Source organism: Takifugu rubripes, chromosome 14 (assembly GCF_901000725.2).
Source record: "Takifugu rubripes chromosome 14, fTakRub1.2, whole genome shotgun sequence".
Classification (NCBI taxonomy): Eukaryota; Metazoa; Chordata; class Actinopteri; order Tetraodontiformes; family Tetraodontidae; genus Takifugu; species Takifugu rubripes.
In genome coordinates, this window is record NC_042298.1 from 2,139,824 (window position 1) to 2,164,695 (window position 24,872).

The following is a 24,872-nucleotide window of genomic DNA, read 5'->3' on the forward strand; positions in this document are numbered from 1 at the left end:
TAGCCGGACGCGGAGCGGCGACACCAGCGTGCGTGCGTAAGTTTGGGACGCGCCCGCAGCCCGACGGGGTGACGTGTTTCAGCCTCGGCTATGATGGCAGCCGCGGGTTGACATCGATACACTGAATAAACACTTTCAAAGTTAGCGGAACCCCCCTGACACATTCACGTAGACCAACCTAACAGTTTTCCGATAGTGCACAAAACACGGTTTGGGGAACGGTAAGTGGACGGAGCTACACTTGGCTTTGACAGTTAAAAGCGACACCGAGTGTGCGCGCGTGTGCGTGTGTGCGTGTTCCATGTCCTGCACACAGTTTCATCTGCACAGTTGTGTGTCTCCACACGGGTGTTCCAACTTACCTCCCCAACGGCCCCTCGGTACCGTTTGCGGGCTGTAGCCGGCTACATGCTACCTAACCTAGCTAGCTACGGAGACAACCCCTGCGACGCGCTCCGGGTCTCCGTCAGCAGCCAGGACCACCTCATCGTTCACGCACAGCGGGTTTTTAGATCAAAACCCAGCGGCTGTGGGCACAGATTGCGGGTTGTGTCAGTCGACATGAGCAGAGTGGATGTGTTGATGTCGCAGCGCTTCGGATTATTCTCCATATAATTTTGCTGCCTGTCCATGTCCTGTGAGCAGCTGTCAGGAAGCCTCTGACTTTATCCATATTGTCTCTCCTGAAGTGGCACTATGCCCGCTGCTACTGTGGATCACAGTCAAAGAATATGTGAGGTTTGGGCCAACAACCTAGAGGAGGAGCTGAAGAGGATCCGGCATGTGATCAGAAAGTATAACTACATAGCGATGGTGAGTGATGGCGGAGCTGGGCCACAGCTGCCCTGCACGCCAACACCTCTGCTGTGCATAAAGAGAAGCTGCCTGTCTCTTTCCAGGACACTGAGTTTCCAGGAGTGGTAGCCAGACCCATCGGAGAGTTCAGGAGCAACGCCGACTATCAGTACCAGTTACTGCGATGCAATGTGGATTTGCTCAAGATAATCCAGCTGGGACTCACCTTTATGAATGAACAAGGGGAATACCCGTCAGGGACATCGACTTGGCAGTTCAATTTTAAATTTAACCTCACGTAAGGCATCTCCGGTCTTTCTCCCATGTTAGTGGTGTCCAACACACGTCCTGTTTGGTTGTCTGTTAATCTGGATCTTCTAAACTGACCTTTTTGAAACTCGCTTAACTGTTTGGGGCGTTTATGTCCCACCCTCGCTCGTACCTTAACGTTCTTTATGGATATATTTGTCACGTCTGTGTGTCCGCAGTGAAGATATGTACGCGCAGGACTCCATCGAGCTTCTCACCACTTCAGGGATTCAGTTCAAGAAGCACGAGGACGAGGGGATCGAGACGCTCTTCTTCGCAGAGCTGCTGATGACCTCTGGAGTGGTGCTCTGCGACGGCGTCAAATGGTTGTCTTTCCACAGGTAGGGCGTGGGTGGCGCCGCCTCCGAAGGCTGGGATGGACCAGAACGCTGTGTGGGTTTTCCAGGGATTCTTTTCCAAGCTCCTGTCTAATCTGTGTTGCAGCGGCTACGACTTTGGATACCTGATCAAAATCCTGTCCAACGCCAACCTGCCCGAGGAGGAGGTGGACTTCTTCGAGATCCTTCGCCTGTATTTTCCAGTCATTTACGATGTCAAGTACCTCATGAAGAGTTGCAAAAGCCTGAAGGTTTTCCCAGTTTATTGAGCCGAAGCATCGATTTGTCCCGTCTCACCCGGACGCTGAGGCGGACGCCGGTAACTGATGCCTGGTTTGCAGGGCGGGCTGCAGGAAGTGGCAGAGCAGCTGGAGCTGGAGAGGATCGGACCGCAGCATCAAGCCGGCTCAGACTCGTTACTCACAGGCATGGCGTTCTTCAAGATGAGAGAGGTAGGCTGGAGCGGCAGGAATGAATGCAGCCTGATATGAAGCTGGTGTGGATTGAACAGGTGGGTCCTCTGCTGGTAAAACACATATTAGATCACCATCCCAGTTTGACTGAGCGGCTGTTTTCATCCGCGTGGCTAAAATACCCCGAATTTAAGACGGCCATGCTGTGAAACATTCCTGCAACTTACTGGACAGTTTCAGGCGGACGAGCTTGTGGTTCTGCCATGAATGGGCCGAACGGGACCGACCGGTGGTCATCAGTGATGTTGAATAAGTGCAGGAACAGCTGCTAGTCCTGGGAAAAGTGTCAACATCTTCTGTTGCTGCTTTGTGTAAAATCCCTTTAAATGGACTCTTGTGCCCGACATTGTTATGGGCTGCGCTGCCTGTAACCCCTTTTCTCCCCACAGATGTTCTTTGAGGACCACATCGACGATGCCAAGTACTGCGGTCACTTGTACGGGCTGGGCTCCGGCTCGGCGTACGTCCAGAACGGAACCGGGAACGCGTACGAAGAAGACGCCAACAAGCAGTCGTGACACGGCTCCGGGGACTCTTCCTCTGGTTCTACATGCACCTTTACTCCAGCTTTGGACGCCAATGACGGAAGACCAACCCACTAGGATTTGCTGCTTGTCATAGGCTCTGCTCGCCACACACACGCCAGTTAATATCCCACATGTCCTCACACATGCTCCTGCTCGCTGCATGTGTGTGTGTATGAGATAACCCTTTTAGTTCTACAGTGATAGTGGCACTTTCATTTATCCTGGTTGTGAAGATGGGGTTTTAGTTTTCCTAAAATGTTCTGTAGAAGATGTTTTGCACTTTAAAGCTCTAACCTGATTTTATATGGAAAAGCTGAACTCGTGTCTGCCGCCTCTCTCTTCTTTGTTGCCTTCTCTGTGTTCCTGGTTTACATCGTGGACGTGTAAACCTCTCACAGCAGCAGCTGTCACCACATTCAGCCTTAAGATTAGCAGTTTTCTTATCTTTTAACCTTTTATTTATTGTGTTGGTGACCTGATAGCGACCAGGGGAAGCAACACCGCGGGCTCGGCCGCCGTCGTGCAATCTTTACGACCACGGCGAGACCAGGAAATCTGCCGGTCTGTTTATATGCACATCGTTCATATAAAGTTTGTTTGTATCAACCCCAAAAAAAAAAAAGTGCGACTCCCTCTGAGACGGAATCAGCCAGTGTGTTCTGCTTCTTTGTAAACGGGATATGAAACCAGCCCACCGGTATTTCATCTTAAGTGTACTTGTTTTGCTTTTGCTATTTATACTGCTGTGTTATTGCACACGGGGGGATGTACAGTACTTAATGTATATGTGTACGCTTCCTTTGGAGGAATGTGCTTGTAAAAGGCTTGAAGGAGACAAGCACACCTGATGCAGCACCTCTGTGGTCCTGCCTTGATTTCAATCCAGTTTCATCCGACCTTTAAAATAAAAACCGTTTAAAGAAGGACCTCCTAAAGTCCCCACACATTATTCTGTTGGAGCACATTTTAGTGTTTGAATTGAATTTTGTAGTTTTACACTTATAAAAGGGGACTTTTACTCATTGCCGGGTTATTAAAGCTTTGATGGTTGGCTGCCCGGTAGCCTCTGGAAGGGCTTGTTTTTGTATTTGCCTTCTACACCCATATCTCGCTGCGCAGAATAGCTGCATCTGTTGAAATGTTTGAATCGATTCTGCATGTCTGTGCTGAAGCCAAGGCGCAACAGACACACCGACTTCCATAGGGTGACTCCGTTTGAACAGTAAAAAAAATATGCAAGGTGTTTTTGGGTTTTTTTTGACGATGATAAATATCTGTAAATAAAGGCTTGAAAGTTTTCTACCTTTACATCTCCCTCCGAACTTCCTGTTTCTGTCAAGGCCCCAGAAAGAACGTCACTGACAGGAGGTGTTTATTCACACACACTAAGGCTTCACAACTGTACAAGATGTTATCTCACATTGTTTCAAGTCATATAGAATAGAAAAATATAGACCAACACTCACCGAGGAGGTTTGTGTACAGGTTTTGACTCTGCCCGTAGCCACAGCACGTCCACAGCAGGACACGTATGCAGTAGCCTGATGTCCAGGCTGCAGCATCAGAGGGACGATGGAACGTTTGCTTATTGTGTGCTGGAGGCTGCCGGAGCAGAGCGGGTTTAGCAGAGGAGCAGTGACACCGCTCAGTCATGCTACAACATCAGAAAAGCCCTTATTCACATGACACTCAAATGTTTGTTTCCAAGTTATATCCTGAGATGAGCTCATGCATCATTTCAATGTTATCATGACATCATCAACGCCTATATTCATAGTGGGAAACCTGGACACACACGATACTCATGAAACTGGAGGTAATATGCAAAACGTTTGGCAGTGGCTGTGGCTTATGACAGCGTATGGTGTAAAAAGTAAATAGTGATCATCTCACAGATACATACAAAGCAGCTCAGATGGATCAGGAAAATTGGAATTTAGGCCCGAAGACCAAATACATTCACTTGCAATAGAAGCTGATGCTCTGATCATGGGACTAAAATGCTGATGATCTTCGTTCTTATTATAATAGGTTATATTTCACTACCACCGGTATAAAGAGCGAGAGGAGGCCAGCAGAAAGCTGTTGGGGGAGAAGGACAATTCCATTCATGACAAAAGAGTGAATGCAGGTTTACGTCTTTGCATTTAGGCCAACATCTTCTTCTAGTTAGGCCTCATTTTCCATCACCATTCCTGGGTTGCTGGCACCTGAACACACACACACACACACGCACACACACACACACGCACACACACACACACACACACACAGAGTATAGTTTCTATAGTTTATTTGTTCATTTAGGTTGCACCAGGGTTTTAATGAGACCCCTTACTGACCCCTGTCTTTGTCTGTTGCATTGTCACGTTCTGACCACGAGTGGGCGCTGATGAGTAACCGGCTTTGAGACTCCCTCAGTGGCTTGGGATAGTGGCGCGCCTCTGTTGCCCTGGAAACAGACGTATGTGAGCGAGTTCTATGGGCCAAAATGTTAGAAATAACAGAGACAAGTTTTTGAAACAATGCATTTTACGTTGTTTATTAGTTTATATTTATTCATCATCGCAACTCACCCATTTAGGCTGGAGCCACTGGGCGACGAGGGCTGTTCTGGATCCAGATTCACCGGACCGGTTGGGAACGAACATCCATCCCCTAAACTTCAATCCAACCAAAAACACGCCACAGAATCAGGTTGATGTATGGATAGTCAGAAAGAGCAAGTTTGGGCACCAAGCAAAAAGACTGGATGAATGAGTATGGATTTTTGCACAGCGCAGAGGTGGCTCGAGATTTAAATACAGAGACAAAAGCTTTTGTAATTAAAGTGTGATTAAAGTGTCTTGAACGATCAAATCTGAAGAAGAACAACTAAGGGTAGCACACAAAGGAAACAGAGACAGCACTCAAAGAATATGAGAAGATGAGGAACAGCTCAGATGGATTTACTACTTATATGGAGTAGTGAAAGTGAGATCTCTACCCAGGGTAAGAAGCTAAGGGCCTCAGACAAACTTAGCTCCAGGTGATGTGCCTTATTTAGACGAGACAGATAAATGGAAGCTGTTGATGAAGGCTTTGAGGGAGAAACTTTAGTATTCCCAGAAGATGGAGGATGTCATGAACAGGAAATGAACTGTGGAACCTCTACGTTAGAGCCTGGGGGGGGGGGGGGGGGGCATTACAATGTATGTCCTGTAATTAATATTAATTACACATTACAGAATATTCTAGAAAATTGTTGAAATTTGCTTTATTTGTTGTTGTTTTTTCTGGTTTTATTTATTTTTTAAATACATTTGAAATAAAATAATTCAATCATTCAGTCAAATTGATATAATATTGTATTTCTAACCTTTTAAATGACTTGACTACCAAAATAGAACAGTAAAAAGGGACCCAGACAAACCAAGTAACTCAGTTAAGGAGAGCGTTCAGTATTTCGGAGCAGACCTTACCTGGAAAACACGGGGACAGGCCAGTATTTGCTTTCATCACCAAAAACTTGGAGGAGGTTCTTGCTGAAGCCCAGACTGAACCCATTCTTATCTGTGCCATGGCCAAAAACCGGAGAGCGCACAGCCTCTGCAAGCACACACAGACTGAGTCACCACGGAAGCGTCGTATTCCCATTACGCCGTCTACCAGACTGCCACCAAAGCCTGAAAACAGGCGGTAAATACACACCCAGAGTGGACCTGTTCTTACAGACGAGCCAGCAGTGATAGATGAAAAGTGCCGCCAGGCTGACTGAGAACATGGAGGCTGAGAAGAAGAGGAAGAGGATGTGGAACTTTGCCTGAGTGTCCGGGAGTTTGTTCTTAAGATAAACAACAACAGAACATCAGCACGGCTGGAACGCACAGCACGTTCCCACTCTGAGAGCTTCTACCACAGCAGCCGATCCCGCTACAATACTTCTACAGCTGCGCTACTAGCTGGCTACTGTCGGCTCATACCAGGTATTCTTTCAGTCGGAAATGTGCTCTACCTCCGGCCTAGTGAGGAAGATCAATACCAGAGTGTGAATACTAATGAGGACACATCTGGACCAGAGCTTCATGCTTAGATATAAATACAAGGAAATGTTAGCGACGATGCGAGAACCCATCATAAATATCTGGTTTTGATAGAACCGATTCAGAAGAATTAAAAACCATGACATCTAGATCATCATGAATGAAGTTTCTGAGACAAAAAATACCCACCATCCAAAATTTAATGAAGTACTGGAAATCCGTAGCAGTTATGAAAAGACAGTAGAGCAGCGAATAAGCCAAGAACTGCATGAAGAACTTGTAGTTGGAGAATCCCACACAGTTGTTCACCCTGGAACAGGAAAGTACTGGTCAGAGTGGGAAAATGTCGCGTTTACAGGCTCGGCCTGTAAGCATGACTGGCTCTGCTCATGCATGAGCATAAAAAATCCAACTTTTGACTACAAGAAGAAGAAATTCTTAATTTCTGCTGGTCTACTTAGTGTGTGTTTCTGCTGGTGCTGGGGAAATTACAGACCAAAATATATAAAGTATCCAGTTTGTACCGTCCCGATATACGGGTTTGTGCAATACAATGTAAAGAAGCGGGGAAGATGTTGATCGAGCCGTTTAGACGAAGATGTGGGTGTCAGCACCTACCAGGGGCAGTGGTGATCCATCTTCAGGACGCATCTGTAACAGTCAACACATGTTGATCTGGGGGGTCTGAATGAAAACGCAGTGGTGTTTTTATTCCATATTTATGTGGCCTCATACTTATCGCAGACTGAACAATGGTGAGAACGATCAGGCTTCAGCAACTGGCAGCGCTCGCAGAATCGGATGGCTGAGGAGACACACATGGGTCAGACCAACACCTGCCCTGACCACATCGTTCTATACTGGCCCTGCTGCTGGCAGCATCAGTGCTGAGTACTGCGGTGCACCTCCAGAGTTGGTGCGCGTGTAGATTGGCAGGTCCTTGGCTATTCTCCTCAGGATCTCCTGCTGGGACTCTTCCCGATCTTCCCGCTGCAGCAGCTCTTTGTCAGCGTGGGACAGATGAAACTACGTGGGGCAGAACACACAAACAACACCTATGATTTATTAATAGGCTGTGTTATTATTAATCGTTCTCCCTGTAGAGTATATGCATGAAAGCACACACACATATACACACACACATAACGCACACACACACACTAACCTCCTTCAGGGGTGTCATTGGTTTGGTGAAGATGGTTTGCCAATAAGTCCAGATGAACATGATGAAGATGAGATGGTACACCAGCAGGTAGACGACTAAAAACAACCACAAACAGCTGATCGTTATTAACAAGACCCCCCCCCCAAATATCACTTTGATTCACTGTCAAGTTATTTGAAATCTCTGTGAAAATGTTAGGGATGGACAACATTAGCTGAGTCCTAAAGTTAGATGTAAAGTGTCCTTTTTAACTCGGCTTGAGTTGCTGTTTCTGTGTCTGGTCCTTCGGCGTCTTTGCTACGTTGGATTGTATTTGATGTGATTTCTGCTGTGCTGAGTCTTAATCACCTTTTTCTTTTGTGTCCTCGATAGAATCTGAAAACAAATGAAAGGCAAGTCAAGATTCTGTTGAAACAATTAGGCAATTCTCAAACGACCCCTTGTGGATTATTTTCCAAATATATCCTATATCCTCCTGGTCCTGAGGGTTCTTCCTGTTGCTTGGTTGGCGGTCATGGAGTTCCTCTTTCACCCAATCACACACACACACACACACACACACACACACACACACACACACACACACACACACACACACACACACACACACACTGACCCGTTGTATAGTGTATTTTTGTGTGTGTTTCTGTGCTCTGTGCCTCTCCTCTCCTCTCCTCTCCTCTCCTCTCCTCTCCTCTCCTCTCCTCTCCTCTCCTCTCCTCTTCCCCCTCCTTCTCCCTCTCCTCTCCTCTCCTCTCCTCTCCTCTCCTCTCCTCTCCTCTCCTCTCCTCTCCTCTCCTCTCCTCTCCTCTCCTCTCCCTCTCCTCTTCCCCCTCCTTCTCCTTCTCCCTCTCCTCTCCTCTCCTCTCCTCTCCTCTCCTCTCCTCTCCTCTCCTCTCCTCTCCTCTCCTCTCCTCTCCTCTCCTCTCTCTCTACCCCCCTCTCATCAGCAGGAGGGTCCCCCTACATGAGCCTGGTCCTGCTCAAGGTTTCTTCCTGTTAAAGGGGAGTTTTTCCTTGCCACTGTTGCTTGTCTGGGGTCAGGCCCTGGGATTCTGGAAAGCGCCTTGATGACGCTATATAAATAAAGATTGATTTGATTTGATTTCACACACACACACACACACACACACACACACGCACACACACACACACACACACACACACACACACAGAGACTCCAGGAGTTCCAAGCACCAAGTTTTTAACTGATTTGTTGCCACAACACAGATCCTGCCAACATGAAGCCAGATGCACCAGTCTGACCAGTTAGTCAGTGATGTCACACCCATCAGTCACAGTAGTTATTACAGATGTCAGTTATAACACGACTATGAGCCAACTCTGTGTACAAGAGCTGATGCTCTTCAGTTCGACCAGCTGCAGTTTGAGCATCTATAGATGAATCTTACTCATCAGAAAGAAAATGATGGTCTGCATTTTCTGGAATCACCAATATGTCTGGAAAAGTAAGTGCAGATGTTCCACTGGGACAGCTGTAGTCTGAGATGGCAGAAACTGGATGAATCGTTTCAGAATCTGCTGTTCTGCTGACAAAAGCCGTGTCAGACATGCATATTTGGCTGGCTGTTCCCCAAAGGTTGCTGCATTAGAACCATTAGATTCAGTGTTAGAATCAAACCCTTCAGCATTAGAACCAAAAGCTTCATTACTAGAACCAACAACCTGGGCATTAGAGTTAAAAGTCTCAGCATTAGAACCAAAAGCCTCAGTATTAGAACCAAAAGCCTCAGTATTAGTACCATGGGCCACAGCATTAAAACCAAAAGCCTCAGCACTATAAAAATGGGGTATTGGCACCAAAAGCCCTAGCAATAGAACCAATGTACACTGCATCAGAACCAAAATCTTCAGCATGGGACTCAACATGAGAACCAACAACCTGGGCATTAGAGCCCAAAGCCTCAGTGGAGATCCTGAGTAAGGACCAGGTGACCAGAGGACTCTTTATGGCTGATGTTCCAGCCACAGGTGACCTGTGTTCCAGATGTCTGTGTAGATTCTCAATCATCCAGGTCATTGTATCCAAGGTAGTTTTCTATGTCAACTGGACTGGGTTTCTTCTCTTGAAGACGTTTCGCCTTCTATCCAGAAGGCTTCTTCAGTTCTGAAATCGCTGGGGAGAGAGCTTGAGTGTTCCAGAAGCAGCAGATAATGAAATTTTCTTTTTCTGCTTGTTTTGTCCCCAGCACTTATTTAGAGTTATGGTATTTATAACTTTAGCCTCCTGCAAAACAGGAATATTGTGCCACAAAAGAGGCAGAGAATGTGCATGTGCGCCTGTGCTGCCTCTAGGCTGGATTGCCGCTTCCAAATTTTCCCACATAACCATGTGTCCCTGAACTCATCTTCCAAAACATTCCTGTCAGAATGAAGGAACGAAACATTTGACACATTAAAACTGGAAAGGAAGACGAAGCCCCCCACCCCCCATCCCCCGGGCACTGCGCTGCGTTCAGGGCTTCTAAAATAACTGGGTCAAAGACAGATTTCTTGGGGTGAATTATATAAGGCAGACAATGGGATTAACTGAGATGCTGAATGAGAGGTATCAGCTGATAGTACAGTCACACAAGGGTCTGAGTGTCTCTCAGCAGAGCACATGCCGGCCCTGAGCAACAACGCTGCTGCCCCGCTGCTGGTTATGTCTCTGTCCCATGTGACATGAAGGCAACACAACTTTGCTCTGTTGTTGCAAACTCAGAGTGGGTGCTGCTGCGTTCTGTTGGTCTGAAGGGACAAATGAGAGCCAGCACGTCTCACATCGGCCGATCGGTGGAAGCAAGAAGGTCACGCTGGAAACCCGAATGCCAAGCCTCCACGCTAAGAGGGTTGGGGGAGCTTGAAGGCCACATAGAGGGTAGAGGGTGGTCATGAGTTCTAACATCTGTTCAGAATGACACAGTTTGGAACAGTACACCTTGGTTTGGTTATAGGAGACACTATGCAGTGTGGATAGCCAGTAAACCCAATAAAGAAGACGAATCTGGAAAGATCTGGACCACCAGGAGCTGATCGTATTCGTGTTTACTGATTCTGTTGAAACTACCTGTGTAGAAAAAAGGTTCTGCATGGAGCTCAGACAGCTGAAGGCTAAATGAGGTTGCTCTTTGTGCGCCTGCTGTTCTTGGTCTCCTGACAGTTAGGTGTGGGACACCAAGTGGGACAGTATGGACACCAGTTATGGTCTTTGGATTGCACTATGTTGCCCGATTGGCGTGAATAATAATTGAAACCGGACTTCCTGTGTACAACCCCCCCCCCCACAAAGCAGTTTGCAGTCGTCGGATTATGGGTGAAGTCCGCCACCTGCTATTGTTTTACATGCCCCACACACCGGACTGTTTGCAAACAACTCAGTGGGACGTTTTTGCTCCCAGGTCAGCGAAATATAAGTGAAATGTAGCGCGTGCGCAGAGGCTAGTGCGCCGTCATGCTCACAACATGCTCTAGCTACCTTCGGACCAGCGCGACCACATGCATTTGATGTAAGGGAACTAACACAGTTTTTTTGCATGTATGTAAACACACCTATTGATGTGTTCTATGCAGTTGGATCAGATGTAAGACTAATAGCAGACATTTCTCTTTCTGGGTCAACCTGACAGTGGAGCACCGTGTTTCCAGATGATCCTTCTCAGGGAACACACACCTTGATGCATTCTCACCACTCCTCTCTATCCGGGTCAAAATGTGTGTTCACTAAGAAGGATCATCTGGAACCACAGAAGACCATTAGAGATCCACTGAATCCAGACCTCAAGCCTCCGGGGATGGAATATACTGATGTGGTGGTGTTGAACGCTGCAATAACTTGTGAGAGAAGCTCCAGTGATTATTAGTAGTTATAGAAACCCATACAGATGAGAGTGTAAGATAAGATCAGACGGGACGATTCTGCCCCGAGTCAGAATCAAAACGGTGAACTTCCCTCTCGGTTTAAACAGAAATGATGTTAGCACAAGAAAATGCTGCCTGAGCCTGAATAGACAGGGAGTGTGACTGGAGCTGCAAACACAAGATGCTGTAAAAAATGCTCACACACACACACACACACACACACACACACACACACACACACACACACACACACACACACACACTACCTCTGTTTATACCCAGGTTTGCTTACCTACGCACAGCTGCAGTACGTATGCGTAGTATGACCACGCCACTATGAGGACGATGAAGAGAACTGGGATCCAGTACAAAACTCTCTCACAGCCATTCCTGATAGTACGCGAGCCCGTCGGTGCCATAGTCTGAGCAGGCGGATCATTTCTTGTGCGCAAGCCTATCCCCCCTCCTACCCCCCACCTCTCTCTCTCTCTCTTGCGCGCGTGTGTGTGTGTGTGTGTGTGTGTGTGTGTGTGTGTGTGTGTGTGTGTGACTGCTTGCAGCGGCGCTTATCAGCTTATTGGGCCGCACAGACGCAACATCGCACCATTCTCCTGCTAATGCCGCTAATTCCGCCGCTGCCGCCGCCCTGTTCAGCCACACAGGCGGGCGAAAACCGGGAGGAAAGAAGGAGGAGGCGAAGGAGGAGAAGGAGAAAAGGTGTATACGCACGCGACCGCCTCCTCACCGGTTGCCATGACACTCTTGCGATGCTGCAAGTCTGGCACATTTCTGTCTGCGACCACATGGGTTCAACAAGTTCACAGACATCAGGTTTTCATGTGTGCGCGTTTACAGGCAGCCGTTAATCCGCGGTACATTCAATAATAACAAGGAATAACACCAATAATAGTAATAATAACACCAATAATAATAAATCATGATACAACTGCAACACATATTGAACATTATTTAAGTCTTGTCAAGAGCCAAGAAGCTTATCTCAAACTGTCTCTTTCACGATTTCTCCATGATTGAAAACCTAAATTTGACAAAGACATTTGGTTTCACACATCTCAGTTTCTTATATCTATAATTTCCTGTGTATGTATAGATATTGTTGTTTGTACAGTACAGCAACGAACCCTCCAGCCCTGACCTAAACCACCCAAACGCAGAGAGTATGAATGCACAAGAGCAGGATGAAAAAGTCCTTTACTTTTAATGTCTGTGCTTTTGATGACAGATTAATGAGCTACGTTAGCTGGACGGAAGTTGTCGTGGATTTATGAAATGATCAATTTATTTCAAACATTTACTTTATTGATTTGAGCAGTAAACGGTGCTGAGTTTCCTGTCTGTTAAAGGATGCTCAGCCAGAAGATGGCAGCACCATCTCACCTTGTTTCCTCTAGAAAACAGCCCGCAGACCTTTACCCCAGCGGGCTGCTCCCAGCTGGCATCAGCTATGTGACATACTGCATTAATAAACGACAATAAACGACAGAAAATAACGATTGATGTTCAATCACTCTAAGCTGTAAAAAAGCATGAAATGATGGAAGTGCAGACAGCTTCTCTTCAGTGGACACTTGTAACAACTGGCAGGGCTTTAATTCAGACAAGTTTGATTCTTGTTTTCTCAAGTACGTCAGTTTCTGAGGAAAGATCATTGTTCTCTGAGGATCTTCCCATATTTGCTCTGCTTCCATCCAGCTAACAGAAGTAGCTGCAGCAGCCATCCCATGCACAGATATAATGGATCTGCCGTGCAGCACCAACAGTGCAGCCGTGCATGAATTATACCTCAGAACTCTTGGTGAAAAAGCTCATTGTCACCATCCTGACTGAAGAAGACAAGTTGTGTAGCGCTTTGCTGCCCATGCGACATTATTGCTCGATCCGCTTCCTGGAAGAGAAGGAAGGCCGACAGTGAGGTCAGAGACGGAAACAAACCATCTCAGTTTGTTCAGGTGCAGCTGGTGTGATAGTGCAAGTGAATGATTACAGTGTAGATGCACAACTGATCCTGGAACAGCTCATGTGTTAAAAATTACAGGTCTCCATTTGAATGTGTTTTAACATTTATCAATCAAGGACGTCAGATTTCAAGGTTGTGTTCTGCACAAGGAGAAGCCAAAATGTGCATTTCTGTTGGATAATATTCCTTTAATATCTTCGTGTGATGGAGAAACGGAGGCAAGGACAGAAGGAAAAGCTGGGAGGATCTAAGGACGGTTGCAAAAATCTGGAGGAAGTAGAGAACTTTAAGTAAGAAACGCAAAGGCTGCAAGAGGAGAGCAATCATCTTTGGAGGAAACTGTCCTTCACCCAAGCAGCAGATGAGGAAGATCAAACATCACCTGATTTAATCTGTCATCTCTGAAGTTCTGAGCCTCTTCAGTAGATGAGAAGAGCTGAACAGAGGAGAAGACACCGTACCAAGATCTCAGGGACACCTTGGCCCACATGTCACACTCTGAACAGAACTCTGGAGCAGCAAGTCCTGAAGGACCTGACTGATAAAGGCCCAAAATGAGCCGCCAGACTTCTGCCAACACTGGGAGGACAACAGCTTCAGACACAGTCCAACTGCTAATCTAACTTCTGTTGCTATGAACCTTAATAATCACGAAGACAGGGTGACCCTTAATGGGCGGATTCCCGATATTCAGCGTTCATACACAAGTGGCGAAGGCTGCAGCATCCCCTGTGGAGTTGACAGGAGATGGGCTCCCATGGTTTTACTATTTAGGAGTGTTTTTCGAAGTTGCTTCCCCTCAACTTAACCTTGGCTGTTCCAACAACTAGCATAGTCGCACATTTACATTACATTTTTTACGTCGCCGAGGTTGCCCCGAGTGAGCCCTGACCTCCTCAGAGTCGATCCCCTTGCAGATAACAACAATAAAACAATGTGTTCATTATCAAACCTGCAGCATGTGAAGTGGCACATAAAGCTAATGGCCGCATGTGTCAACACCGGAGCCCAGGCTAGTGCTACGATTCTCACAGCACATAATCTGCCTCCTTTCATCCTGCACAGGATCCTTTAGCGTGTGGGGGGACTTTGAAGCCATCAGCTAGATAACACACCCAAACAGACAAAGTATACATTGCTGGATTTTCCCCTGCGCAGTACGGACATGCTGCCGAGTTGTCAGCAGCGGGGAGGGGATTGTTGCAATTGTGAAGAGGTCAGGCCATTTTCTAAGGCAGATTAACCCGATACTCCCATAAACAAAAACAACAAAAAGTGAAGAACCCCCAAACACCTCAAGCTCCAGTGACGACTCAAACAGCGAGCCTATTGATCTCCACTCAACCATCCCACAGCTACCAGCTCCTTCCCTCACCGGGGCCCCCGACACACAGGCAACATGGCCCAACAAATGGAGTAATGACTAATTTAAGACACTTTGCTGTTTTAACCAGACGTGGGCCATAAAATATCTCTCAGCTCAACCATGAGACCCACTTGATAATCAATGGAGATCTAGCAACGAGCTACTTGAGGTGGCCAAGAAACAGGCCCAGAGGCCAAGAGGGGAAACAAATTAAAGCTAAACAGAGCCCATTTCACTCAGCAGCTACGAGAGCAGGCTGGCATCGGGGGAAGAGCGGGACAGAACTGTCCTGAGGTGGAAAACACCGCCACAGGGCTGCAGTGCACAGTCATCTCTAACCTTTCCTCATTTAAGTGCTGGGGAAGGCAAATGAAAAATTTCATTCAATGAAATGCTGTTTTTATTTTCTGTAAATGCCGGGTGTATATTTAAATGTCTTCACGTTGACTACGATGTGAACCAGACAGATAGCTTTGCAGCGTTCGAGCTAGAAATAGAGACTTTGAATCAACAGACAAGGTTCCTGCGTGAGCCCCTTGTGAGCACAGGTGGACGGGAAGACAGCTGAGTACAGGTGGACAGCAGCAGGTCCACGTAACGCCCAGCAGAACCAGTGAAGGCTGAGCTCTTAGACGTTCCAGGTCTTCTGAGACTCCTTTGGCTGCGTCTCCTCATCCTCATGCTACCTGCTGACAGAGGGGAGCACCTTCCAGCGAATCCCTTTAACAACCAGTACGATTTAAAGCCAGATTCTTCCGTTTTAATATATGTTAATGGGAGCAGCCGGTAAACATTAACAATGCCATTTATCTAACCGTGCTTCAAGATGTAAGTGAGGATGTGCAAAGCCATGCCTCGATTCTGCTATTGAATAATTATTTGGAGTTAATGTTTAATGCTTCACTGTGCCTGAAACTAAACTGGCAGTTCTCATTTCTGCACGATAAGAATGTGTGACAGATTCGTTAGTCATTTATTAAACCTTTTAACAGAAAACAGAGCAGTTTTGTTGGAGGCTTTCCTTTGACTAAAAGCATAGGTGCTCCAGGAGATGTTACGCTTCTGCCGGGCATGTGCAGTATCGCTGTAGGTCGGGTTGTTTTCACAAGCGCGACGTCATCAGTGAGGCATTAAAGTGTCTGAAAACATACCAGCCCCTGGTTGCAGCAGTATAAGAGAGCTGCATGGGCAGAAACACTGAAGAGGCAGACATGTTGCAGCAGACAAACGTGTCAGACAGGAGGTGGAGACAGGCAGAACGAGACGACGGATGACAGCGGAGTATCTGAGGGGCCCATCGGCGAGCTCTGCAGCCATGCGTGCGTCCTCTGTGCAGCACGCCGACCTGGCACAGCTCACACATGCTGAAAGCAGGATGGCAGTCAGACCTCCAGAGGTTAGGTAACACATCTCAGCAGAATGCCCGCTTCTTGTCATTATCAGAAATGTTTTACAACCCTAACCCTAAACCCTCCTACAAAGGAGGAGGAAACAAACCTTCACGTTGGACGGAGCAGAAGTTGAATATAATACCGCTTATGTAAGATGATGGAAGAGTTTCAGAGAAAAAGAGGTGTAATCTGCAGGATCAGATTATAGTTCAGAGTAAAATCTAAATCAGAAGGAGGAGAAAACTGTAAAAAAGAGAACTCGGACACAAGCAGACATCTGCTCAGGTGTAGCTTTGGTTTGTGCTGCACTTTTACTTCAAGCATCTTAATATTAGGAATATAAGTAATAAGTGAATCCACGATATAACACTGAAAATTATGAGAAATAGCAAACGGAATGAGTCGATCAGTAGAAATCGCTCCTCTTTTTGTATTCAGAAGAACTTTCCCTCAAGGATCCTACAGCAGGTGTCAGATGCTATTTTTCAGCTAGTGGAGATGAAAATCCCCGACGAGAACCACGTTCATTCGGCTCCATCTATCACGATGTTTCAGGTCTCAACATCCCTCTCAGAATGACTTCATTCCATCATGTTTATTCTATGTTTTTTGTTTTTCATGTGAAGAGCCTCAGGGTGGATCTGAGGCTAATGAAACAGCTCCCCTCTACGCTACATGACTCTTCCTGTGAGGCAGAGATTTACTGCCTGATCCCTCAACTAATTGTGGAACAGCTCTGTTCTCATCCTGTGAGGGGGGGAAAAAAAAAGTCCCGATTCACTTGTAATTAGGACGCTGTGGGGAAAGCCCAACCACAACACTGAACACACGCCTGCTGTTCCACCAAAGCTTTGACGTTTCAACTTTCTGCTTGAACCTTACCTGCAAAAACAAAAAAGACACTCCCGGTGTGTGTGTGTGTGTGTCTTCGGTCTCTGAAACAATGGCCATGTCCTGTTGGCTGTAGGCACGTCTGTGTTTGTTGAGTGGTTTCCACCGTGCTGCCTCTCCATGATGGGCATTTTCATGGTCAAACCTGCCACAAAAGGTAACCTGAGCCAAAATACCGATCCTTCAGGAACTGTAAAAATAAAGCACGGGGGTCTGGGGGAACCCTGTCACTCTTCAGTTAAGAACCATGTGAAGACAGAACACACACACACACATGCACGCCAACACACACACAATATTCCAGATCATACAGTGTGTTTCAATTTCAGTGAACGTGAATGAGGTTATCTGTTGTTAACAGCGACAAATACGGGTCCTGTCAACCCTTAACACACACACACGCACACACGCACACACACAGACACACACACAGTCTTCTGTATGGACTCGCTAATGTCCCAGATGATATTTTCCCTGTCAGACAGCGACGGACAGTAATTATCTAATATATTGTACGTATGATGGCTGCACAGATGCTGGAGTGCATAACGCTTTATTTATAAAACTCCCCAAATCAACAACCTTTTCAAGATCCTTTATCCTGAGCTGTGTCTTTGCAAAGCATCATAATTTTTCTAAATCTCAAGTGGCCTTTTTAATGATCTTTTTGATGCTCCTGCGGGCTTCAGATTATTGCGAGGCCGTCTTTAGATGCTAACGTTTGCCCCGGCGCTGTGCATGCTGTGTTTGTGTGATAAGACCTCAAAGAATTGCTTTTATCGCTCCCTTCAGCCTTGCCTGTTTACATCCACCTGCATGTGCAGAGGGCAGCCTTAAAGAGATGAAAGCTTCAGGCATGTTTTACCCTGTATGACCACACTCACCTCTGTGCAGCCTGGGTTCTCTCCAGGAACTCTGCCAGCAGGAACACTGGCGTTTCCCTGCATGTTACAGTGGACACAGAGGCCATGTTGAAATTGAGGATGGGTGGGCATTGTTTGGTTTTTTTATGTATTGAGCACATTGCGGTGTGGTTCGCTGATATTATATTTGGATTAGTGGAAATCAAAGTTTAGATCCAGGAGCAAAAACCTCACCGGAAGGCTTCCGTTTCTGCCAAAGCAGCATCAAACAGCATAAATCATTCAGCTAAAAGACACTCAAAGTGTTCAAAGCCATCCGCCTGAGAAGAATAAGCCATTTCCAAAGAAAATGCTCAGGTCTTCCTCAGACAAGAGTAATCTGGCACTGGCTGATAACATCTTAAAAGGTGTCTTTTACCTGATCTCTGTCCTTCCCCTCACACAAACAGTGGCTTTACAACTAAAGCTGACCTATCGGGACATGAACCCAAACAAATTTAAGGCCCCTGTCTTCTGATCATGTGTGACTAACAAGTTGTAATACACCCTCAAGTGATCTGTCACTAGCGGAGAATGGCCGATTCGGGATTTGTGTCACATCCTTCAGCTCCCTTTGTTGTGTGACACGGACAAGGAAGGAGTAAGTGTCGGGAGGTGTCTCGTTCAACTCAGGATGCTGCTCCCCTCTGACTCTGAAAGCATTCCCAAGCTTTTGTTTCCTTGGGAAGATTGAGAATTGAGCATAGATAGTTCTGGGTGACTTCTGGTGTTACGGGAAAAGAATTCCGGGGACAGAGTTTTGTGGAGGGAGATCTCTGCAGGAAGAGGTGGGAGAAAAAAACTTCCTCTAGAATCTGGAAGTCAAATGCGAAGACGATGACGTAAGGGCAAGAATGAGATGTGAAACCTCAGGTGTGAAAAGAGAATTAGCGATGAACACCTCCCCAAAGACGTCCATCCAGAAGAGATAAAAGAGGCCGCCTGTTTGGCAGGTACCAGCCCATATCACAAGTCTCCCGCTTCAAAGCCTCTAAAGCTTAAACGCTTTGAGATTCCAGTCGTGTTTCTCCGATACCACACACCTTCGCTCCTAAAGGAAGGCAACCCCCCCTCTGCTCTGTGAGCCTCAGAGCTCAAGTAGATGTTGTTAGACAATACAAAGAATTCCACTGAAACACTTCATAGAGAGTGGCAGTTGCAGAGATGTAATCCAATGCCATTCTCAGGCTTCATAATGTCCACGGTGATCGGGAGCGGCCGGCGGGACATGTCTCGACATAGCTGGGTTCAAACAACTCTCTCATTCTTTGTTCCCCATTCGGTGCGGCCCTTTTCCCCCCCTGACAGAGCCACAACATTTTACAGCCGGATTAAAAGGCCCAAATCCCAACGCTGGCACTTAGAGCAACAGAGGACAGAGCGGTACAGTCAGATCTGAGGACCTGCGGCCTCCTCAGCAACGCACGCGCGTGTGTGTGTGTGTGTGTTGGGGGGGGGGGGGGGTTGATTGATGATCTATGTCACTGAACGTTTCCTGTGGCTGCCCATCACATTTCATCAAATCTTGCCTTCCTGCAGCTGAAGGGTGACAAAGCTCCAAACGCTGAGGAGATCTTTGTGTGTGTGGATTCGGGAGGCTCTCTTCCTGCAGGGTGAGCGGGAGAATAAATCCACATGCACACCGGTGACATGTGCACGTTACCAGACTGATGGAGAGATAAGATAGTATTTACAACACACTCGAGCTCCGGATTAGATGAAAGCTAAACTTCAAGGGAATTTTGAGGACTATGGAAATTAAATTTACCTCCAAAATCGGCCTTGTTCCTCCCGTTAGGGTGAGAAAAGTGCTATTGTGTTTACCGGTGATGTTCAGCTTTCAAAGTTATGTTTTTAATTCACTTTCTAAAGTCAAACAGGATGGGCTGATGTCATGTTTCCTGCGATGAAGTTAAGGTTGGAAATAAACCCTTAATCTGAGTGGATTCCTTTGTGGCCCATCATCCTTTTTACTGAAGATCTCTTCTGCAATTTCCTTTGCAAACAGATATTAGCCGACCTTTTGTAATTCCCGAGAGAAGAGGAAAATCCTAATTCACTCCTTTAGCTGTAAATCCCAGGTAACCAGCATTCATTAGAGGTTTAAGTGCTGAACACAGCCAAAAGCTTAGCAGTTAGCAGATCCTCGAGATAAATTACATAATAAAGCATGTAAGCACTAAATTGAGCACAAAGAATGTAAAACTAGGAGACAAAAGTGAAAACGGGTGTTGGTGTGCAGGGAAACACAACGACATATCGCCATGGACACATTCCAATGGTCAATAAAAGGAGGAGATAAGATGGAAGGTGTTGTTAAAAAATGGCCAAGAAATTGTCCTGATGACTGACGATAACCCACCACGGACACATTTTAAAGCCAGGAACTAATTTTGATTGTTAAGACCTCCACAAAAGTCTGATGCCTGAGCGACAAGATGAAAGAGGGTCTTCATGGTCAGCGTGGACATTTACAGTTCAGTTGGCAACTTTTCAGTGTCTCTTCTCTCACGTTGTTATTTGGTGGCCTGAGGGAAAAACAACAATTATAAAATGTATTAAATTGAAAAGATTATTGAACAATTAGTACCCAGAGCCTTTATTGAGAACCTAATTCAAGTAACTTTGGCAACAGTTGCAGCTTCCAGTCATCCTGTAGGATGTTACAGGCATTGCACACGTGGATTTGGAGTTTTTCTGCCGTAACTCCACCCTAACCTTAACCTTAACCCTAGTTCTAACCCCAACCCTAACCAAACCCTAGTTCTAACCCCAACCCTAACCAAACCCTTGTTCTAACCCCAACCCTAACCAAACCCTAGCTCTAACCCCAACCCTAACCAAACCCTAGTTCTAACCCCAACCCTAACCAAACCCTAGCTCTAACCCCAACCCTAACCAAACCCTAGTTCTAACCCCAACCCTAACCAAACCCTAGTTCTAACCCCAACCCTAACCAAACCCTTGTTCTAACCCCAACCCTAACCAAACCCTAGCTCTAACCCCAACCCTAACCAAACCCTTGTTCTAACCCCAACCCTAACCAAACCCTTGTTCTAACCCCAACCCTAACCAAACCCTAGTTCTAACCCCAACCCTAACCAAACCCTAGTTCTAACCCCAACCCTAACCAAACCCTTGTTCTAACCCCAACCCTAACCAAACCCTAGCTCTAACCCCAACCCTAACCAAACCCTAGCTCTAACCCCAACCCTAACCAAACCCTTGTTCTAACCCCAACCCTAACCAGACCCTTGTTCTAACCCCAACCCTAACCAGACCCTTGTTCTAACCCCAACCCTAACCAAACCCTAGTTCTAACCCCAACCCTAACCAAACCCTAGTTCTAACCCCAACCCTAACCAGACCCTTGTTCTAACCCCAACCCTAACCAGACCCTTGTTCTAACCCTAACCTTAAGCCCACTGACCTGTTGGGAGGTGACCATTTAGCCCAGTCTCAGATCCTGACCATGTTCTGAACAGGTTCTCTGGTGCTTCCACCTCCATACTTCATTGTTGGGTTTTGGGCTTCCTAATATGACACTGACTGAGTTGGTCAGATCAGAGAATCCTGTTTAGTTAAGTTTAGTGATTCATGAAGGTGCTTTATTTCAGATCCACTCCAGGTGAGCTTTCAAGTGCTTCACCTTCCATAAAGCTCAGATTGATGCAGTCCTGCCTTGAACCCTCTGGAACTTTCTCTCTCTCTCCATACACACACACACACACACACACGCACACACACACACACACACACACACACACACACACACACACACACACATATATATACACATATATCTACATACACAGACAGACACACACACATATATATACACATATATCTACATACACACACACACACACATATATATACATTTATCCACATACACACACACACACACACACACATATATATACACACATATATCTACATACACACACACACACACACATATATATATACACACATATATCTACATACACACACACACACACACATATATATATATGATCAGGAGAACTACAGGATCAGGAGCTGATGCTCAAGTCAGTTAAATAATTTTCTCTGTGTCACTCTGGGGTGTTGAGTTTAGACTAATGAAGTATTTTCTAATTATTATCAACAATATTCCAACATGTGAAAAAAGGTAAAAGGCTGTAAACACTTTCTCATCTTTGACTACAAACACATACATCAACTGCTGACATTTAAAGGCCATTACCCACCTTCTCCTTCATGATTTATTCTAAAAACAATCACTGCTGCTTCGGGACTTTATAAAAATAAGAACGTGGAATCATGTCTTAAAAAGGTTCAAACTGCAAAACAGCATGCCTGGGATTTTGTAGGGCACGCCATTAGGCAGCAGAGAACAATGGCACATACGCGAACACATAACATCTCGCCTTGTGTCTACGAGGTTGTTGCCACATAAATGGGCCATAAAAGCGGGGTTGCTGGTAAAGATGTCTATCTTTATGCAGGTGTTATGACTGACTGATAGTGACTCATCAAGTCACTGCCTTTTGTCCAGCGACAACAACTTTCCTTTTAAATTAGGGAATAGATGTGATGGAAGAAGCGAAGGCTCCCCTGGCTGCTGGCCAACAGGCCAACTGGATAGCTGCTAAAGCTAAAGACAGCTAAAGCCTGTGTGAAGGACTGGCAACAATGTTTGTGTAATGAATGATGGCGCCACAGGAGGGAGACAAAAACCTCTGCCCAAAGGCGTGAGTAACAGTGTCAAAAGCTGTTTCATTTAATTTGATTTAATTTAAGGTTGAACTCCTCGAGAGCTTGACGAACAGCTTTAGCCTTTAGCATTGAGAATCTTTCAGTTAGTTTCTCAAAAGTTTGTGAGTGTGTTTGCTTCTGATCAAGGGGTTATTGAGACGCCCCTCACATCAGGAGACAACAGTGCAGATGCTCTCATGGTACTGAAGCAACACCTTTTGTTAACAAATTGCTGTTGCGGTGACATTTCAATCACAGCAGCGATTTGTTGATTTGGGCGACTGATAAATGTTTTAATAAAATCTACTGAGGCTTTTCGGACATGAAAAGTCTCAGTCATGTGGAGCAACAAAGAGCCCCGGACCTTAATGGGGTACGTGTGATGCCAGCTCTATTTTTCATCTCTGTCCACCAGATAATGTCCAGACAAGTGCTCAACCTCAGCCAGATCAGAAGGCCAGATTGGTGAAGACAGAATGGATCTCTCCATCAGGTGGAACAGTGCCAGGTCCACTGGGCACAGAGCAAACAGCCAGGGAATGCCTGCCCCCCTTTGCTTAACCATTAAACCCCCTCCAACCACCCCCTCTCTCATCAGATGTCAACACCTCCGCCAAGTCCCAGTGTCTGGTTTCCTATGTCCCCGAATTCCTGCTGCCTGTGAACACTTGTCAAATTAAAGCATCAATAGATAAGAAACAAGAAGCTTTTTTATCTTTAAGTGTCAACCAGATTTAGTTTCCATGTTTGTTTACTGGGAGAAGTTGGACGCCAGCAGATGCACATTAAAGCCCTGTTGCTCCCCCCCACCCCCATCTCATGTTGGGGACTAATGCAACGTGGCTCTAATGCAGATATTAGACAGTAAACACAGCATTGTGATATAAGAAATACCTGAAAATCTTACAGCATGAAAGTTCAACCAAATCCATCTGAATAATAAAAATGAACACGTTTGATTATAGATTGATTATATGTCTTGACCTGTAGTTAAAAATACAGTTGTATAACAAACCCAACGGTATAAATAAGGAGGTGAGTAAAAGCTGGACTACGAAAGAAGAACATATATATTACATACATATTTTCCAAGTGATCCTGGAGATCTAACTCTTTAACCTTTGACCTTTCTACAGGCAATAACCAATTTTTAGAAAGCCAACATGAACTTCTTTCAATCTATAAAACCTCAACAAGTGGATGGAACAGGCTCATATAGTATTCTGGAGAAGTTAATGCAGGAATCACTTACTAGTTAATTAACTAAACTCTCTTTGGGTATTTTTAATTTAAAAAGAATAGCCTCATCAGGTCAACAGCAGCGCCAACATCACAAGGCTGCATCTTACAAAACACGAATGGGTCAGTTGATCCCTGCAAAGTTTAGATTTCATCTAGTTTCCTTTTTTTGCGGTTACTCCATAAACCTGCAGCACAACTCTGGGTTTTTCTGTGGATTCTGCCGCCCTCGTGTTATGTGACATCATATAAACTGACCATTTCAGCACCAAAGGTGGAGGACAGCTCCAGAACCTTTAACATAACGGGACTGTCACGAGGTCCTGGTTCTGACTCAAAGCGGGAATTTGCAAAGCTCGTCTGAGATTTTCTTTCTTTTTTCCTGACTGTGTGATGATTGTGGCCCCCACAAATGTCCCCCTGTTGCCTGGACGTGGAGGTAATGATGTCAGGCGGGGACGGTTGTTGGAGCCGAAGCCTCCACCGACCTCTGCAGGGCAAGACTGCAGCACCACCCGCAGGGGGGGGCAGGCGCTGGGGGCTGCGTGTCCGAGTCCACTTAATCTGTTTCCGATAAGTAACCGATAAGATGCAGCTCCTGCTGAGGAAGGACAGCGTGGACGATGAACAATGACAGGTTGTCCAAATTAGGGGAAGTAAACTCCAACAAGGATCAAAAACACGCTCATTATTTTGTTGTTTTTGTGCATGTTTTGTTTTCTGAAGGATTTTGCATGAAATAGAACGCTCCACCATCGTCTCTCTTCTTATCTTGGAGAGAGAGAGAGAGAGGTGGGGGGGGGTGAGAGCCTGCCCGGGCACGCCCGGACTGTAAAGCCCCGCCCATTAATAACCCTGTGGGTTTTGCACCTGCC

General features: G+C 46.1%; 2 protein-coding genes across 4 annotated transcripts; one reads left to right on the forward strand and one right to left on the reverse strand.

The window, feature by feature from the left end:
- On the forward strand, positions 1-3,750 carry cnot7 (CCR4-NOT transcription complex, subunit 7). 3 transcript variants are annotated; one of them, XM_029847423.1, is made up of 7 exons: positions 1-221; positions 690-813; positions 900-1,093; positions 1,284-1,445; positions 1,549-1,693; positions 1,784-1,953; positions 2,305-2,445. In XM_029847423.1, exons 2-6 carry the CDS (start codon positions 697-699, stop codon positions 1,931-1,933), a joined length of 768 nt encoding a protein of 255 aa, XP_029703283.1. In that variant the 5' UTR covers positions 1-221; positions 690-696; the 3' UTR covers positions 1,934-1,953; positions 2,305-2,445. The 3 variants fall into 3 exon arrangements, with proteins under 3 accessions (XP_029703283.1, XP_011608687.1, XP_003970132.1); XM_011610385.2 differs by having other exon boundaries at positions 16-221; positions 1,784-1,894; positions 2,305-3,750; XM_003970083.3 differs by lacking the exon at positions 1-221 and having other exon boundaries at positions 270-813; positions 1,784-1,894; positions 2,305-3,750.
- A 49-nt stretch (positions 3,751-3,799) lies between these two features.
- zdhhc2 (zDHHC palmitoyltransferase 2) lies at positions 3,800-11,928 on the reverse strand. The gene is made up of 12 exons (XM_029847422.1): positions 11,783-11,928; positions 7,978-8,004; positions 7,630-7,724; positions 7,370-7,490; positions 7,200-7,269; positions 7,083-7,115; positions 6,654-6,774; positions 6,133-6,265; positions 5,904-6,030; positions 5,019-5,105; positions 4,785-4,894; positions 3,800-4,652 (listed from the first exon to the last, which is right to left on the reverse strand). The coding sequence occupies exons 1-12, from the start codon at positions 11,907-11,909 to the stop codon at positions 4,612-4,614; spliced, it is 1,092 nt and encodes a 363-aa protein (XP_029703282.1). The 5' UTR covers positions 11,910-11,928; the 3' UTR covers positions 3,800-4,611.
- Between the last annotated feature and the right edge of the window lie 12,944 nt (positions 11,929-24,872).